The sequence below is a fragment of the Diachasma alloeum genome, unplaced genomic scaffold (genome assembly GCF_001412515.2).
Source record: "Diachasma alloeum isolate Michigan unplaced genomic scaffold, Dall2.0 Dall_scaffold_00651, whole genome shotgun sequence".
NCBI lineage: Eukaryota > Metazoa > Arthropoda > Insecta > Hymenoptera > Braconidae > Diachasma > Diachasma alloeum.
Genome location: NW_021680783.1, coordinates 585063 through 604225, shown reverse-complemented (window position 1 = coordinate 604225; position 19163 = coordinate 585063). Strand labels below are relative to the sequence as shown.

General features: G+C 34.1%; 1 protein-coding gene across 1 annotated transcript in view; it reads left to right on the top strand.

Moving 5' to 3' along the window:
- Window positions 1-108: 108 nt before the first annotated feature.
- LOC107043976 (nose resistant to fluoxetine protein 6) overlaps window positions 109-19163 on the top strand; it is a 36278-nt gene continuing 17223 nt past the window's right edge. The window contains exons 1-5 of the mRNA XM_015265704.2: window positions 109-881; window positions 9374-9624; window positions 13404-13621; window positions 14721-15003; window positions 17841-18001. Of these exons, the coding sequence (XP_015121190.1) occupies window positions 521-881; window positions 9374-9624; window positions 13404-13621; window positions 14721-15003; window positions 17841-18001 (1274 nt within the window). The 5' untranslated portion in view covers window positions 109-520. The remainder of the gene's footprint in view (window positions 882-9373; window positions 9625-13403; window positions 13622-14720; window positions 15004-17840; window positions 18002-19163) is intronic.

Sequence of the window (19163 nt, the reverse complement as noted above, 5' to 3'; positions counted from 1 at the left end):
TAATTCTCCCTATTCCCCGTTTACCGGCACAGTGAAATGCATTCCAAAGTATAGGTAGTCAGCAACGAATGGCACTCACTTGGTTTCGGCATTACAACAAGTTAGCTCGACCAGTTCATTACACTCGCACGTGTTATTTTTTCTCCGATTCATTCTTGTTAGTGTTGATCAAGTGAGCCTATCATAGACGCTTAAAAGTTATCGATGGGACATTTTTATCTATGAGATTCACACTACTTTCGGCATATTTTTGTTATCGAGGGTAGTGATTAGAATCGACGAAATAGTTTGGGAATGGAATCGATGAGACTTAGTAGTACGGCTAGATCAAAGGTTGAGGACGTTCTTTTTTTTCCTCCTTCTCGCTGTTAACATAGGCACATCTACTTAAGTCAGATGTCCCGAGTACGGTGGACTCAGTGCGAAAGGGGTAACGATACACCGAACACCGGTTAATGTGTATAAATAAATGAAAATTTAATTTTATGGTGATAATACTTGTGCCAGGAATTCCTGAAAAATGAACTGCAGGGCATTTATACCGGCTCCTGTTGCAATTTTATTTTTATGTTTATGCGCGAGTGGAGATTTTATTGAGGACTATTGCAAAAGAAATGCCAGCGGCTGTGTTGACCAATTGGTGTCGAAAATAGCTGAGGGATTTGATGCTGATAATGAGTCCAGTAAAAGTGTTACCCCGAGGATTTTAATTTCGGAGGATTTGGGGGGAAATGGGGAGTTTCAAGTGCCTTGGTTTCTGAATCTTCCGCTACTTCCGGTGCTGTTTGCCTCTTCTCCGACACTTCCGGAGGGGGAGTGCAAGAGACACTCGCTTAGATATCTTCGGGAGTTGAGGAATGGAACACTTTGGGCTTCGCGAAGTAAGTGGTGATTTTGCCAATTTTTGCTTCCGAATGGAAGTATTGTAATTGCTCAAATTTAAGTTTTGGATTTCTTGTGTTATGTATATATGTGTGTGTGTGGTAAAGTTTTTCTTCCATTGCTCGCAAATGAATGGATGGAATTGAATCTTTTTTTCAAATGTAGGTATTGTTGAACCGTATCGATTGCCATTAATTAAAATTTAATTCATCGATTAGTTTTTTTAATTTTTGAAGTTTTTCAAAAATCGGTTGTCCCATGATATCTAAAAAAATGTTCTGAATTGATTGAATGACGGCTTAAAAAATTGATGTCCAGTTAACCTAGTTCGAAGATGAAGGCGATAGCAATAATCGTTATTTCGATTTATTCGAAAATTTTCAAAAATTTTGTATTTTTTGAAAATCAGAATTCCGGGGATATCTTCGAATATCATGCTCCAAATAAATTCAATCATAGCTTAAAATCTTTGTTTTCATGCCATTAAGTCAAACTTAAAAGATGATTACGATAGCTATATTGGTTGATTTGATTTTGATGATGATTGCTGAAAATTTTGAATTTTTCATGAATTTCCCTGTACAAAAGACGATCGTTTGTACAGAAGAAAAGGGATAATAAGAATAATGATGCTAATAACATTCAACTAAATTGAAAATCTAACAAAATTTGGGAAAAGGAAATCTTCAATTTAATAAAATGAAATAAACAATGAATTACACATGATAGAAGGAAATGATGTGCAAAATAACCTTTCGCAAGCATATTGCTTATTTATTAGCAAAAATAACTATACTCTATACAATACAAGAGCAATTTCCCACTTGTTTTATCTTCCTGGAGGAAAGTTGATGTAGAGTGAACAGTCCAATTGCGCCCCCCCCCCAACCCCCATTAACGGAACACTTGAATATCTTGCCAGATTTATAAAATATTTACCTATCTATCGACTCGATTTTTTTAAATTGAGTCGATATTTCCATCCATGATATGAGAATATATTCGGTGGTCGACCTGCCATTTTGCGGTAGGTGAGTAAGTAGTTAGATGTGACAGTGTGACCGGTAATGTGTCGAACAAAGTTACTTGGGTTACTAATCATCAACTGTCGTAAATCCAGACTAATATTGATCCTAAAAGCTTCATTTTTTCATATTTTCACATTCATTTTTTCGGAAAGTTCTTATTTCTACAAATATATGGGTGTTCCGCCATTTGGGTTGGATTTTCGTGGCATTTCCAATCGATGGAATATGGATGTTTTCGGTTGGCACGTGCCGGAGTGGTTCAGTCAAAAGTATATAAATAATCGATAAGTGGAAAATATAATGACATTTAAGTTTCTATTCCTTGTTAAATTGTTCTGACAAATTCATATACGCAGAAAATCGAGTTATGCGTTTATGTGATCGCATTACTCATTTTTACATTTTTCCGCTAGTAAGAGTTTCTTTGCAGAATAAAATTTGCATCAGAATTCCAATATTCAATTATAATCTAAACTTGTTGACATCTTTCTACAAAAATATCTTTATCACTTCGGGTTCCTGCCCTTTCACCGTCTCACAAAGTTCTAATGTTCCGTAATTGAGAGCACGATGTTCCATATTTAGCAAAAGTATCCCGTAATAGGTCTTTTGGACTTGAACATAATTTTTCATTCTTCCCAATTATTTCTCATTACATAATGTGTTTTTTCTTTTTTCTTCTGAAACCTAGTGAATTTGGATTCGACCAGTATTTTTCTTTATTTTTTCAAATAATAATTAATTTTTAAACCATTGTCTGAACCTCCGACGAGTCTTCAGTCTTCCATAATTAGACTATTCACCCTGCACCGGGAGAAAAAATTATCTGTGCTAAACAAGTTTACTAGTAACAACCAAATGCCCAGAATTTCCATATAACACATACAAAAAATTTTAGGGGAGCACATGCCGCATTAGCTGGAAGATTTTATTGAACTTCGACTTCTATTAGTTTTTCGCTGATTCTATTAAAAAAATTCGCTGCTTTTCTGTGCGTTTTTCCAATTGAAATGCTCAGTGGAGAATATTTTATAGAGGAGGTGAATAGAATTTGATTTTTGTATACAACTTATTTGACACCCAGACAAACCTAAACGTAAATTACGTTTAAGAAGTCGTCTTTTACACTTGAAGTTAAGGCATGAATTACGCTCAGAATCGCCGTAAATTACGATTACATAAGCGTAATTCATGGTTTCGTATTCGTAAATTACGATAATTGTTCCTATATTTTACGTTTACTTATCCGTAATTAATGTCGAAGACAAACAAGTTAAAATACAATGTTTTTTTCCTAAATTATGCATAAGTAAATGGTAAAATAAATTTTGTATTAAAATCGTGATTTACGATTTCTTAAGCGTGAAAAACGCTTATTGAAACGTAAAAGACGTACAATAAAAATGTAAAATCGTAATCTACGTATTTATTTTTACTATAAAATACGCCTTTTTGAAGCCCAAATTCCGATTTTCATGACGTTCAGCGTGAATTAGTTTAGCAAACTGCAATTTATGTTTTGGTTTTTCTGTGTGTATTGAGATATTTTCTATAGAAATTCCTCGGTTCAAATTTTTTTTTATTTTTTCAATGAGAGAAGAAAAATGGGTAAAAAATTATAAGATTTATGTCACGGAATCTCATAGAAAATGTATCAAAAGAATAAGTTGTGAAATTTTTTAATAGAATCGGAAAATAACTAATAGAATTTTCAATGAAATTGCAATAGAAATTCAATACAATTTTCTAGCGAATTCGCTAAGTTTTTCCATAAACATTTTTCGTGCGTGTCTCTAAAAGCACTATTAGAAAATTTTTTAATGAGATCGATTTTTTTAAATGACAGAAGAAAGAAGGAGTAGAAAGATGAAATTATATCAACCTTGTCTCGAAAGTAGTTTTTAATGAACATTCTCTATTGAAACAAAAGCGCAGGAAAGCTGCGGAACTTTTAAATAGAATCAGAGAATGGTATATTTCGATGCGAGTGAGACGCAATTTTCACGACTGTAAAGTTGGCGGCCCGAGGCGAAGCGGAGGGCTGCCAATCACACCAGCTGAAAATCCCTGTCTCATATGTGTCGAATAATATTTTTGACAGTGATGTTACGTTCAGCGAGTGGCGGAACAATACCTTTTCCATCACCTCAAATTTTCATCATCTCAATTTTTGAATATCATGTTTATCATTTCCATTACTTCTTTAGTTTTTAAATGAGTTGCGTCAGATATTTAGACTTTATTAATCTGTACTTGGCACTACAGCTTTTGCTGGACTTCACAACTTCTTGTAAACAGACCAACGGTCGCACCCGTTCTTGGCGAGTGTTTTTTTTTACAAAAGAACTTTTTTTTTTATTCTCATTTACCACTACCGTTCCGCTTTACATCATGAATATATTATATATCGAAACTAGAGGTGTAGAATGACCGTTTTCTCCCCTTTCGGTCACATCGGACGTAAATGACCGATGACTGACCCTTACGGAATTTTGTATGCAGAATGACCGTCGCAGTTAAGCCGCGGCAGACACGAGCCAAAATGATCAAAAATCGTCTATACACTGAGTGAAAAACAAGAAAGTTCTTAAACAAGTCTGACTTGTGCCAAAAAAATCTTTGGCTAAAAATTATCAAAAAAGATTTTTTGCGCCGAACATGCGACGTGTGCGTCGAGATTGAAAATTTTTATTGCAAAACAGAGTTAGTCTTTTCAAAAAAAATCTTTCTCTGTGCAAGCAAGAAATGTAATTTCTAGCACTACTTTTTCGTTATTCGATGTTTCCGTGTATAGTTTGCTCCTGGCATGTTAGGCTCGTTTTATATGAAACGAGGAATAGTACACTGATAGAATGATTCATTTATTCCAAACGAGATTCGTTAACTATCAACGAATGGTAGAGTTGAATATGACCAGATGAATATTCGTTAATAGTTAACGAATGGTTCACTTGAATGGCGCAAGTCAAGTCAAACAAGGCTCCTCAAATATACATTCGTTAACTATTAACGAATGAACATTTGGTGAGACCGAATAGACCCTAATCTCCAACCAAAATCCATTCGTTAACAATAACTAATCCGTTCTATCAGTGTAGTTTGTCGTTTCGGTTGTTTAATAATCACAGACAAAAAATGAATTCTTGAATGAAATAAAAATAATGATATGACAGCAATCTTGTAACTTAAGGACAAAATATATTTTGATGAACTTCCCTCAGATGATATTTATATCCTGAAAAAGTACCGCCTTGTATGAATGATCCGCCGCTTGAGCCAAATATTTTGTTGTTGTTGAAAGCAGAGCAATTATTCATGTTTGAGACTTTCAAATTTGAACCAAACAATTATTTTTTTTATAATTTTCAACTAACGATTTTGTTGGCCCAAATAAGACTTGCTTGAGAACTTGTTCGTTTTTCTCAGTGTATAGTTGGAAATTTTAAGGGTTCGATCGGAAAACGTTTTACTGGAATTGAATTATTATTAATTATTATTTTATTTATTAATTATTATCAGTGGCCTCGCTCTCACTGATACATTGTTATAAAAATGAAATTTCATGGACCGTTGACTAGTAATTTTGAGGACAGTGCCACTGAATGGAATTTAAGGGAAAAAAAATCACGAAATATCAGATATGACTAAAAAATTAATCGAATTCCAAAATTTTGAGAACTATGAAGACGAGAGTTCTGCAAGTTATTTGAATTTTCAATGAAAACATCAATATTCAGTGCCAAACAATTAAAAATTGTAGAATATGTTTATCGGAATTTTCCGGTTTTCTATTAATTTTCAGGGAATAATTGATTCAAAATTTAAAGTTCTCATTGATTTTTCCCCGAAATTCAGAATTTTCAATGATGAAATTCCTTGAAATTACAGTGAAACATAGATGTGATAAAAATTTCTGAAAAATGTATTGGAAATTTCAGGGAAATTGAAGGTCATCGGACAGAACTTGACAATTAAAATTTATTCGGTCGTTTCATGCTTATGGCCAAACATAATTTTTTTCTGATAATTTTTTTATGGTCAGATTCTCGGCACGGTAATTACCGGTTATGACGGTGGTCATTGACAGTCATTTGACCGGTCATTTTTGTCACTCACATTTCTAATGGAAACATTGGAGGTGCATAAAAAATCGTGAAAATAATAAATACTTGAAGATGAGGATTCTTCTACGCGATTTGAGTGAGCTGGTTTGTGACAAAATCATACTTAAATACAAGAATATTTTGAGGTATACCCCTAGAAAACACGTTTTTCTTAAGATTGCCTTATGTTTTTCCTAGATAATGTTTATAATAGTTCCCAGGTATTTTGAAAAAATGTTAACTAACTGTACTACATAGTTTAGGAGATAATAAATAATCAAATTCGGGCTTCTGCAACAGCAACAACACATGAGAATGGCAACACTCAGTAACTTATGAGAATACAATAAATTAAGTTACTTAGATTTTTTACGGAAATCCATAGGGACTAACTTTTGGGTTCGATTGTCTTGGGATATACCTTAAAACATGAGACCGTTCTCGGGTCACGTGAGTTCCGATGTCTAGGAGAATTAAGGGATTGAAGAAAAATTACTTGTCTTAAGTAAATATGTTTCAGATATTAGAAATATGTTTTCTCATTGTCAGTGTAGAACTTTTTCTCTCTGTATGATATTCACGTGATTACAGTCATTTCATTGATTTCACGAAGATTACAAGTAATTACACGAGCGAGTGCCACGACGATTAACTCTGTGAATAGCCCCTTGTTTGGGATCTAATCATCGTTTTGAAAGTGTTCGAATCTGATAGCACTTGTGGTCCAAGGACGATTTTGAGAAGAAAAAAAATGGAAAGTTACGATTCGTGCTTAAATCTGAAGGGAAATCAATCAAATCCTATTATGTTTCAAAATTCTTCCTCCAGTTACTCAAATCAAAGTCCGACTCTTCATGGAATTCCGTTGAAGAATAAGAAAAATATTTCACAATGTTGATGTATCATATTTACGAAATCATGAAATAATCCAGAGTTTTGGGTGAAATTGTCAAACAGCCTTTTTCCAAAGACGATAGTGAACTTTAGATGCGGTAGATGCAGATCATGTTACACATCAGTTATATCAGAGAATTATGTAATTTCATTTATATGTTCACTTCTCTGTTACACTGAGAAATTTCTCTCGCTATTAGAGTATTTGATAAATGTCATTCCTGTCTGAAATCCACGAGGATTCTCTCATTTGGAACACAAAATATAAATTTCGATATAATTTAATGTCAACTATTCCATATGAATTATTAGATGCAGATAAGTTTTTTAGAAATGAACAAACATTACAAAATAATATTTTTATTTTATTAACTCGGTATTTTCTCAACACGGATTAGTGAAACCGGGCCTAGGATCAATTATAATTACCAGCAAAGGGCGGAGCGCGCTCATAAATTGGCCAGTCGTTTATGCATATTATCTATGATTGCTATGTAGTCATTCATCCATTAAAAAGAGAGTTAATAATTCGCTCTTATTGTGTTTAGATTTAAAACAAAAAAGATTGAATCTTTTTCTATAAACACATGAATAACAATTTCTCGTTCACGAGTTTTTTTTAAAGAAAAATAGAAATCTTATTCATAATCACCATTATTATTTTTGGCTTCCGAATGGCAGCATTGCAATCCTTCGATTTTCACATTCTCTAATGTTAATTGGAATTGATGTTGAATGGTCTGAAACGTAAAAATACGAAGTTTGGCGACCAGGTATGTATGTGACCACGTCCACCGCCACCTTCCCGCTGGTCAATTTTTAGAAAATTCAGTAGTTAAGTGGCTAAAGTAATTCCAAAAAATCTAAAATTTGATCAGATTATAGGTCTTAATAAGGACTAACTCTGCAAAATTTCAGACCGATCTATCCAATTTTTTGTAAACACTCAAGCTTGTGCAAAAATCGAGATATCCACTTGAAATTTGGACAGAAAATATATTATATACCCTCATACGAAGTATTCGAAACATTGGAATTTTGATAACACCCATGGAGGCGGCCGTAATCATCGGAAATTTTTGATAGTAGTTAGTGTTGTGAAGCTATACACTTTTGTAATATTTCAGACCTTTTGGAAGCCCACCATCAATGTATTGATGGCGAAAAAAATAGGACATCCCTCAGTGGCATGCTCACTGTCACATGGCGCGCTATCATATGCTCGTTGTCCCCTGCTTGTTTTTCTCTCGTGTACCTTTTTAGGTCCTTAAGGCCGCCATACACAGGTGCACGGCGTACGCAGACCCGGTCCGTGCGAATACGGTCTATATTCTGTACACCCCCATACACGGAACGACGAGAATGTCTGCGATATTGATACCTTCATATGATTTTAAATAATTCCGCGATGAATCGCTTCGATTAAGAGTATTCCGATTATCGAATGTTTTTGTTTTTACTTCAAAAATGATGAAAAATGATGAAAGATGAAATAAAAGTTAATATTTCGTATGCATTTCAACAATATTCTCACTGTAAATGGATAATTTCATATATGTATTTCAATGGAAATATTTTATTCAGGAGAAACAAATAATTCCTTTATTCTGGATAAATTCTCTATAAGAATCCCATCGAAGATCTATTCCATAGAAATTAGGAATTACTCTTTGTCGCGTGCAAAATGATTCAATTTCTAATCAATAAATTCATAATTTGGGTCAAGGGGAATGATGAATATATTTGACGAATTATTTAATATTACTTTATTATAAAAACATGAATATTATTAAAGGAAAATAGATTCTAGTCTTTTTTTCTTCGGGGATGGCGCATGCGCAAATGCTCCCGGTCCGCGTACCGGGTCCGTTGTCACCATACACGGACGAACTTGAAGGCAATTTTGGTAGGCGACGGACCCGGTTTTCAAGCCGTCTTGAAAGACCACACACCACGGACCCGGTCTGCCGGACCTGGTCCGTGACCCTCCACACACAGGCGAACTTGGTCTCTTGGAGGCTCAATTTCGGCTGGTCCGCGTACCCCGTACGTCCGTGTATGGTGGATTTGTTCCTTCCCACCTCCCAACCCCCTGCACCGCATTCGCCGAAAACCAAGGGAAAACCTCAATTGAGGGAAAAACCTGCTCTCTTTGAGTAAATCTTTTCTCTTTGAGTAAATTTTGGTAACAGCAAAACTCTCGAGTTTTAAGTATTGTATGAGTGCCCACTTTATGGTTCAATATCATTACTCATGTTCGTCTAGTGCACAATCACTCATCACTCAATTAATCGCTCAATCACTGATATTACCATACTTACTATGTATAATCTTTGTGTCAATTCATCACAGATTTAGCTCGTAAATAAGAAAGGTTTGTCAAAGAATTTCAATTGGTCATGAAAAAACAAAAAATTAGCATTTTCAAGTGATGAATTCTATGAAAGGAAAATCATGTTTTTCTAGTGTTTGACTCTTCCGTGAAGTATCCTGAGGGTATAATAGCAGGTCACACACGTCACTACGGAAATTTCGACGAGTGTTATGAATTGAATGCTAAAATTCCACGTCAGGATGCTGGATTAGAACCTGAGGAGATTAATGGTCGTTATTGTCTCGTAAAGATTCATTATAAGAAGATAAATTCACCGCCAAGCAGAACGGCTCCATTCACCCTGAATTTTGATCCCAATGAGTCAGCATGGGAGGCTGTCAAGGTGAGTATCAACGATGATATTTTAATGTCATGGTTTTTGTGACAAAACGCGTTATTTAAATAGCGTAAAATGGCACGTGATGACGTGACCTCGTCCTATATCATATCATTTTTGTATCTTTAGATTTTTATTCGGAAGACTTTCCTTATTTACCTTGAATATAAAAATCAGTAAGTTATTTGGAAATCGAATTTTTCCCCAGAATTTGGTGGCACGTCTTTTCAACTAGGTGACATTTCAACTACGACATTTTAATTGAAATTTTAAACTACAACATATCACCTAGTTTTTGTGAAATTACTTTTTTTTTTTAATTAGCTGACATTTTTTTTATTTCCATTTTTTTTATTTTTTGCTTTTCAATAGATAACGTAATGCAACTTAATTTAACCACTGAACTAATACATTAATGATTAATATCATACAAAGATTCAATTTGTTTTTCTATAAACAATTATAAGAGACAAATAATTTAGTATTAATAGTTCATTCGATAATATTGTTTCTATTCTTTGCTTTTCAACAGACAATGTAACCCAACTCAATTTAACCACTGAACTAATACATTAATGATTAATATCATACAAAGATTCAATTTGTTTTTATATTAACAATTACAAGAGATCAATAATTTAGTATTAATAGTTGTTTTTTTAAGGATTTTCCATGCTTTAATATTTTGTTTGAATTGTTGACGTTTTGAGAGATTTAGGGAATTCAGTCTTTTCAACTAGGCAATAATTAATAATAATGTCATCCGTATGGCGTGTATTTAAATCTGAGCAGTTGAAATGTCGCCTAGTTGAAAAGACATGGATTCCCGGAATTTATATTTGTTTGAAATGTCAGAAATCGTCATCATTCCTCTGATTCATTCAGTTGAGGATATTCAAGTACTTCAAGTTGGCAACTTTTTTTGAAGCGAGATTTCAGTTTTGCTGAAAATCATGTAATTCCCATACATTTTCGGATTTTTCACGGTTGAATACATTTTTTTCGGAAAATCATCGTATTATTATCCATTAGTTTTATTATCAAAAATGGAAATTTGTAATATGATTTCTATTATATTTTTTATAGAATACTAAAAAAAGTCGAAATCGTCTATCTTTTGGTCGGTATCTAGGTATCCATCTATTGGTCTGGTTACCCTAGCTCAGTGAGCACTCGCTCGGATAGTGAAAGGTCCTGGGCTTCGATACCCACCCGAGTCAAATGCCAAGCACTTCAATTTTTTTCATTTCATATACGTCTTTTCAATCTTTAAAAAGAACTGAACTTCTATTGAATATTCTATTATTTTTTTTGCCGATTCTACACTGAGAGAAAAAATTAGTTCTGCCGAAAAAGTGTATGTTCCCCTGAAGGGATCTTTTGTCGATTTGAATTAATTTACTTGTCGATAAAAAATTAATTTTCCACTAAAACACCATCATTTTCGTAATAGTAATTGTTCTCGGGAGACATTTATATCTTTCGGGTAAATATATTCGTTCTACAGAGAATTATATGAGGCTTCGCGTTTGCCAGGTGAATATGATTGAGTAGTGTATACACGGAGAGAATATAAACTGAAAAATTACAATGTGAACATAGTAATCGAGAACCATACCGAAATAACTTAGGAATTTGATTTATCTTAACCGAATTTTTACTCGTCTCAAATGAAATTTTACTTTTAGTCTACCACTTTCTACTATACCGACTCGCAATTTTTACTACGTTCAACAGTAAATTTTGAGTGTGGCGAATGGTCCTCGATTACTATATTCACATAGTAAAAAATAATTTTATATTTTTTCCATGTATCTTTGTCCAATAAATACTTATAATTTCCATGGAATAAATGATAATTTCAAGAGGAAATAACACTTTTCTTGTTATTGGCAAAACTAAATAATTTCGAGGGGACAACTTTTTTTTTGGGAAAAAATATTCTTTTCTCGTCAATGTATTCATTCTATGGTATAAACCTATGAAATTCTCTCAGTTCAAATGATTGTCGTACAATAGATTATACTTTTTCCTGCCAACAGATGGAATCTACCTCTCTTTAACAATGGACAATTCATCATTCCATTTTATTACAGGACAATTCATCACAGCTCATCTCATCATCCGACAAATTCATCATGTGGACAATTCATCACGCGAACATTTCATCACACGGACAATTCAATTCAATAAGGAGCGAAAAAGAGATTCTAAATTATAGACTAATGGAGGGGGAAGAGGGGGAAAAGGGAAATAAGTACTGATAAGAGAGGGGAAAAAATTAAACTTATAATACTTATTGTTAAAATACTCATTCAATGATCGATCAAGTGCCTTCAAATAATAAATAAAAAAAAACAAATAACTGTTGATATTAAAAATCATGATTACTACTAATTTTACGTTGCCACAACAATGAGAATAACGCCAATGATAGAGAGGTCTACAACATAAAAAGATACTAAAAATACAGAAGAATAATTATATTTAGCAAAAAAAGGAAAAACGACAAACGAAAAATGATGAAATGTCTACATAATAAATTGTCCCAATGATGAATTGTCCCTATAACAAATTATCAATAATGGCATGTCCCCATAATGAAAATTAATGATGAATTGTTCAATAACATCACTATCCCGTAATAAGGAGAGGTGTTACCAACAGATCGACTTCTTCTTGGGATATTTCCAATGATCACGACAAAAATTTAATTTTTGTGAGAGATATTGAATTTCTTTCTATCAAGTTGGTTAAGGAGAGACTACTATGAGTTTTAAAAATCGCGGGAGATTTTCAATGTATTTTTCATACATTGAAGATCGAATATATATGTCTAAAAACGAATAATTAGTAGAAAAAAATCATTGTTTATTGATCCTTTACCCTGAAAACGCTTAAAATGTTAAAGATAGTCCAGGACCTCCAATTTGTTAATTACAGTTTTTTTTCAAAATTTTTGAAAAAATGTGTGCAATAGCAATTACGAATTAGTTTTCTGAAATTCAACTCCTACACAGCTAATTTCGTTATTTTGTTGATAAAAAATTAGACCATTCATGTAAAATAGCCCAAAAAATGTTTCTGAAAGAATCGAGATTATATTTTTAATATTTGGAGCATAATCTTTCTGCCTATTCTACACGAATGACGCTAATTATTATATTAAACAAAACAAATTTAGCTGTGTAGGAGTCGAATTTCAAAAATAATAATGCGTAATAGTTACTGCACACATTTTTTCAAAAATTTTGAAATAAAAAACCTTTATAACTCAAAAATCGTAGGCCCTGGACTATTTTTAACATTTTAAGCACCTGCGGGGCAAATGAGCAATAAACAATTATTTTTTTTGCACTAATTATTCGTTCTTAGACATATATACTCGATCTTCAATCCATGAGAAATCTCACTCCAATAGTAATCTCCCCTTAGCTTCACAAGTAAATCCGTTCCACTCCATCAAATATTCTCACGTGGAACATATAGTTTTTCGGCAGAGCTAATTTTTCCTCTCAGTGTATTAAGAAATCGCGCAGCTTTTCGGTGCGTTTTTTTATGGCAATAAAGAATATAAATGTTTCATAGGAAATATTTTATTTTATTGAAAACCGGAAAACATAGTTGACCATGGCAATGAAATCAAACGAATTTACATGTCTTACACAAACTGCATTACATCATGTGCTAACAACCCGACTGGATTCAAATGACTCGTATCAATCACATATTCATGAAATCACACATAACAAAATTCCATCAATGAATGGTACTGAATCTTACAGGAAAAAGGTGACTTCCGACGAGTGAGAAGGTACACTTTGGAATTGGCCTTGTGCGTGCCATCGTCATGTTCAGCGGAAGACGTGGAGAAGGCCTTGAAGGAGCCCTTGAAGAGGATAGGAGAGGAAAAACAAGTTGTTGTTCACACAAGTATTAAAGGGAACACATGCCAGTCTAAAGTTGATGCGCCGAAATTCTCGACCTCTGCCAAGGTCTATTGGTATGATATTGAGAGAATTAGAAGTTTTTCTCTCTAAATTCTAATTCTCTTAGAATTTTTTTCACGTTTATTGCTCGACCTCTGCCAAGGTCTATTGGTATGATATTGAGAGAATTAGAAGTTTTTCTCTCTAAATTCTAATTCTCTTAGAATTTTTTTCACGTTTATTGCTCGACCTCTGCCAAGGTCTATTGGTATGATATTGAGAGAATTAGAAGTTTTTCTCTCTAAATTCTAATTCTCTTAGAATTTTTTTCACGTTTATTGCTCGACCTCTGCCAAGGTCTATTGGGAACAGGAAATATCGTTGAGGGCGCTGTTTTTTGCCAATATGGCCGTCAAAGAGGTATACACACACGCGCTCACACAAGCCCCCATTTGCTTGTGTATCGTAGACGTGCACCCTTAACGCAGACATTCATAGAGGACGTCTTCTTATTAAGCATCTCCAATTGGTATGATATTGAGTCTTTCTGGAATATTTTCAGGTTTGAAAAAAATTCCGCATTTTTTCAACTGATGGGGTAACATATGAAATCACTTTTTCTGATGATTGAGGAGACTTCGTTGCACCATCTTTGACTGAAAAATAATAAATAATTTTTTGCTTACACACGGACTCTTTCGGGATTCACTTTTAAATTGATAATTTATCTACATTGGATATTTAATTCCGGAATATCACTCGAGTTAGTGGATTAGAATTGCTATCAACATGAAGAAGATAACATCGACTATTAATTGAAAAATATAATTGAATTTTCATCAAGTTATTCTAGATTGTTCCCATTCTTTATGTTATTAGTGACATACTCACCTATTGACTTTCTCGTATCGAATATCTAATAGAATCAGCGCAAAAAACAAATATAATTTTTCAATAGAATTACCACAGAAATCCTATAGAAACCCCATAGCATTCCTATAGAATTCCAATAGAATTTTCTAGCGAATTCGCTAGGTTTTCTATTGAATTTTTTCATACGTGGAGTTGGGGGGTGGGAAGGGAACAAATCGTAAAAACCTGAAAGGATATACGAGAGACAAAAATTTTCATACTGAAGATGAATATTTAATGGAGGCTTTCTCTTAATTACAGTTACATCATTCTGACACTAGTTGCTTTGGTTTGTATAAGCACGTGGTACGACAATGCAATAAAGCACGAAAAAGACACATACGATGGGGGCTTTGCTACGGACCTACTGCTCTGCTTCTCAGCGAGAAGGAATATGAAAAGTATCATGGAAGTATCGTACTCGCACCCAGGATTGGACAGCATCCACTTCATTCGGTTCTTCTTCATGTGCGCTGCAATGTTTGGTCACAGATACATGCAGTATTATGCTAATCCTATGGTTAATCCAGAGTACCTTGAACATGTAAGCATTCCAGCTACTGTGGGCCTTGAAGATAATTCAATGAAGAAAGGAACGCGGGGAAGGAGTCGTTTACTAGTAAACGAAAAGTCGAAACTTGTAAACGAAAAGACTTTTCGCAATTGTATCGAAATATACTATTTGTCACCATTGCTACTTTTGCATCGTGCCGCAAAGTGCCTTTTCCTTTACTTGTAAACGAAAAAAGCCACCGTTCAGTTTGATACATGTGCGACGGGGATTTTTCAACTCCTGTGATTGGCAGCCCTCGGCTTTGCCTCGGGCCTCCAACATCACGCTTGTGAAAAATCCATCGCACTTATATCAATAACTAAGTAAAAAAAAACTACCTGTATCGAAATACGATATATCATGTGTTTGAGTTGCATTAGAATTATCTATTGATGAAAATTCCTGATGTGCTCTCAAATAATTCTCACCATTCTATTAAGATGGTAATTATTATCACCGGAAATTTACAATGCAATACAAACCAATTGCAAATGAATGTGGAGAGGTCACTCCATTCGTACAATTCATCAAAGAAAGAAATACTTCCCATTTGTCACCCTGTACATTCGACTTCTTATGATAAAATGCATTTATGAAAAAAACATCGTTGTCATAGGAAATATTTACACGACGATTTCATAATGGCTTTAAAATATTGAATGATGTGATTTTTGTTTGTTAAGAGTTCTGTCGTAAATTGGTAAACTAGAAAAAGTGCATTTAAAAAAAAAAAATTTTTTTTGCCAAATGGTTTCCTCAAATTGTTGGGAAGCGATTTAACGAAAAAAATGAATTTTCAAAAAAAATGTACTTATCCTAGTTTACGAATTCACCGCAGAATTGCAAAATGAAATACAAGTAGTCTTACGGTGAAACCTAAACCCAGCGTTGCTGATGAAGATGTTTTTTGGTATAGAGACATTGTCAGTGACAAAATAAAAATGTGTTAGAGACTCAAAACCGTGGGAATGCTTGTCAAGCATTTTAGGCTAGCAACGGCTTTTAGGGAGAGTACCGGAAGAGTTGGAATCGAAGGAATGTCCACTCTTCGCTAAAAATCTACAGAATCGAGTGCACAACCGAACCCATTATTAGTTTGATATCGTATTGATTTATTCGTTTTATTTAATAGGGAACTTGCATCAATTTTTTTAAATTTTCTCATCTTCAAGTTTCGACTCTAACATTAGAAATATTGCTCGATAATTAATAATTGATTGTTGAAAGTTAAAGATATCAAACGCTTTGAAGTGGGTAATGACGTCACACGGGTGATCGAACGCTGGACCAATTACAGAATGACTCGAGCCAACCTAACCCAATCTTTATGAGGGCCTTATTCAATGGATAACGGCAACTCCCCTCTCTCCTCACATTCGACCAACAGAGCCCAACAGCTTCCCCGACGATTCTTTCTCGGAAACTCATGCTAGCACTAATTTTTCCCCCTTTTATTTTCCTTTCATGGCCCTTCATTAAGGGGAGACTACACGGAAAAAAAGGAAACTGCGGAAAACCTGAGATCACAGGTATTTAGCCGGAGATTCGTATGAGCGGACCGCTTCGCCAGATATATCTCGTCGTTTTCCTTGCGCAGCGCAAGACAATATTCCGTTCTTTAGCGTTAATTATTAGGAAGTTCAATGGGAAGTCGAATGTTCCATGAAAAGCTTGAGAATTTCGGAAAAACTATCACATTTACGCAAGGCATTATTCTGCACGGACGGAAAAACTAACGAAAGGAACACATTAATGGGGACTGGGATAGAAAAGAAAAAATTTCTATTTCGTTTTTATAGACATATATCTAGATTTCATGGTATACTTATTCCCTACATCACTAATGTCTGCTGATGTTGGGGTGATTCGCCAACGATTGAACAATTGTATTATTGACTGTACTGAAACTCCCCTGTCTTTTATAAATTATACTGAGAATCCCCTGTCTTTTCCCTATTTAATGTGAATCATGTACTGATCACCATATGATTCAATTCACAAAACAGTTGTGTTTTTATATACGTGGGAAATTGGTGAAACGCCAGCGTTTTACTGTCGAAGCATCCTCTTCGTACGAATCTCAGGCGAAATACCTGCGATTTCAGTATTTCCGTTTCTTTTTTTTCCGTGTACTATCAGTTTTAAAAGCCGCAGGCTATTGAAATGAGATTTCTCATGCATTGAAGATGGATTATATATGTCTAAAAACAAATAATTAATGCAAAAAAATTAATTGTTCATTAGGGGGGGGGAGGGTATCGTGGAAAAATACTCGGTGAACTCGTACCAGTTCCCTATTACATTCGTCTTATTTTTAACTGGTGTTCGGTCATTAAAAAGACATTTTACACAATCCCTTCCTGAACATCTCTAAATGGTCGAAGACCCCGTGAGCCCGTACCGAGACTAGTTGGCATATATAGTCTTCGAGTCGAAAGGCGACTTGATTAGAAAATCCCCCCGTCACATCGAGTTGCGTGAAGATTGTCTTATACCATCTACAGTGAGAAAAAAAATTTGCCAATGAATTATTTTCTTGGGAGAAGAATTTATTTTTTTAGGGGCGTATTTCTCCAGGCCCGTCATTCTCAGTTGGCCCAAGTCCATCTCAAAATATTACAATAAGGAACTTGCATGAATTTATTTCAAATTTCTAGTCTCACGTTTGGGACGTGAATAATTTTTTTTTATTTACAACTATTTCAAATATTGCTCATTAATTAATAATTGATGAACAATATCAAGCAATATCAAGAGAACTGTTTTGAAATGGAGAAAATTTTCGACCAAAATACAATGATTCACGTATGTTTGGTTTTATTTTTTAGACTTACACTGTACCTTCTTCGATACTTCTTTACAACGGACCAATTATTGTCGATGGATTTTTCGCTGTTGGAGGATTACTGATAGCTTATTATTTATTAAAAGAACTGGACACTGGGAGGAAAATCAATTTTACTGCTAATATCCTCATTCGATACATCAGGTAATTAGTAAAAAATATTTCTTCAATTTTTTCAAACCGTTATTCCATTGATTTTGCTGGTGATGGCAAAAGTTGCAAACAAAAGGCTGTAACTCAACAATGAATGGCGCCATTTTCATTATATTCCGAAAGAATGGAGAGGCCATTGACATCATTTTTTCAAGTCATAATTAGATACTTTCCAATTATGATTGCGCTGAGAAAAAAAATGATGTTTGGTAAATATTGATTTACTTGAGAGAAGCATTTATTTTTTCAAAGGCGTATTTCTCCAATCGAATCACTCCAAGGTGAGCCTTATTATTTCAATTATGATAATCATGTTGCTCTAGAGGATGACTATGTTGCACATGACCTTGCATGAACTCCTCCAATGATTATTCTTTTTTTCTGAATTTCTTATTTTCTACAGAGAAGAATTGCGATTAATTTTTTACTGTTTGTAATCATTAAGGGAGTTCCCTCACGGTCATAACTAACATGGTCATCTTCTAGAGCAATATAATTGTTATAATTGAAACCTAATGAGAATTGCCTGGAAATGATTCGGTTGGAGACATACGGTATTGAAAAAATAAATACTTCTCTCAAGTAAATGCATATTTGGCAAAAATCATGTTTTTTCTCAGTGTGGTTGAGTGATCGTTGAAAAATTGATTTGTGGGGAAATATGAATATCTCTGAAACCCTATGATTATTTGATTTTAATTGATGTCAATCGATAGAGTTCATCCACATAGACTACATTAAAAAAAAGAATTATAGGGGATATTCCACTAAATCTTGCCCGCGAATTCGGATTCAAAGTTATAGATGCTTTTCTGTGAACTAAAAATTATTTGCATATGACAAAATATGGTTATGCGTTTCATCAACAGAGATTCGCATACTTTTTTCATACATTTGTTGCAGTCGTGTGGAACGCGTCAAAAAATGCTTGAAACAAAAATTGAAATAGTATATTTCAAGGTGAGTGTCATGGGCTTTTTCCTATCGCACTCGCCGTTTCCATTTCCTCGCCTCGTCAGTAAAAAAAAACCCATGTCACTAGTCGTGAACGATATTTTTCCGTAGTGATTTTCCCTTTTACGAGTTTGGGGATTGGTATTGGCCCTTCCCCAACTCGAAAAAGTAAAAATTACTACGGAAAAATATTGTTCAC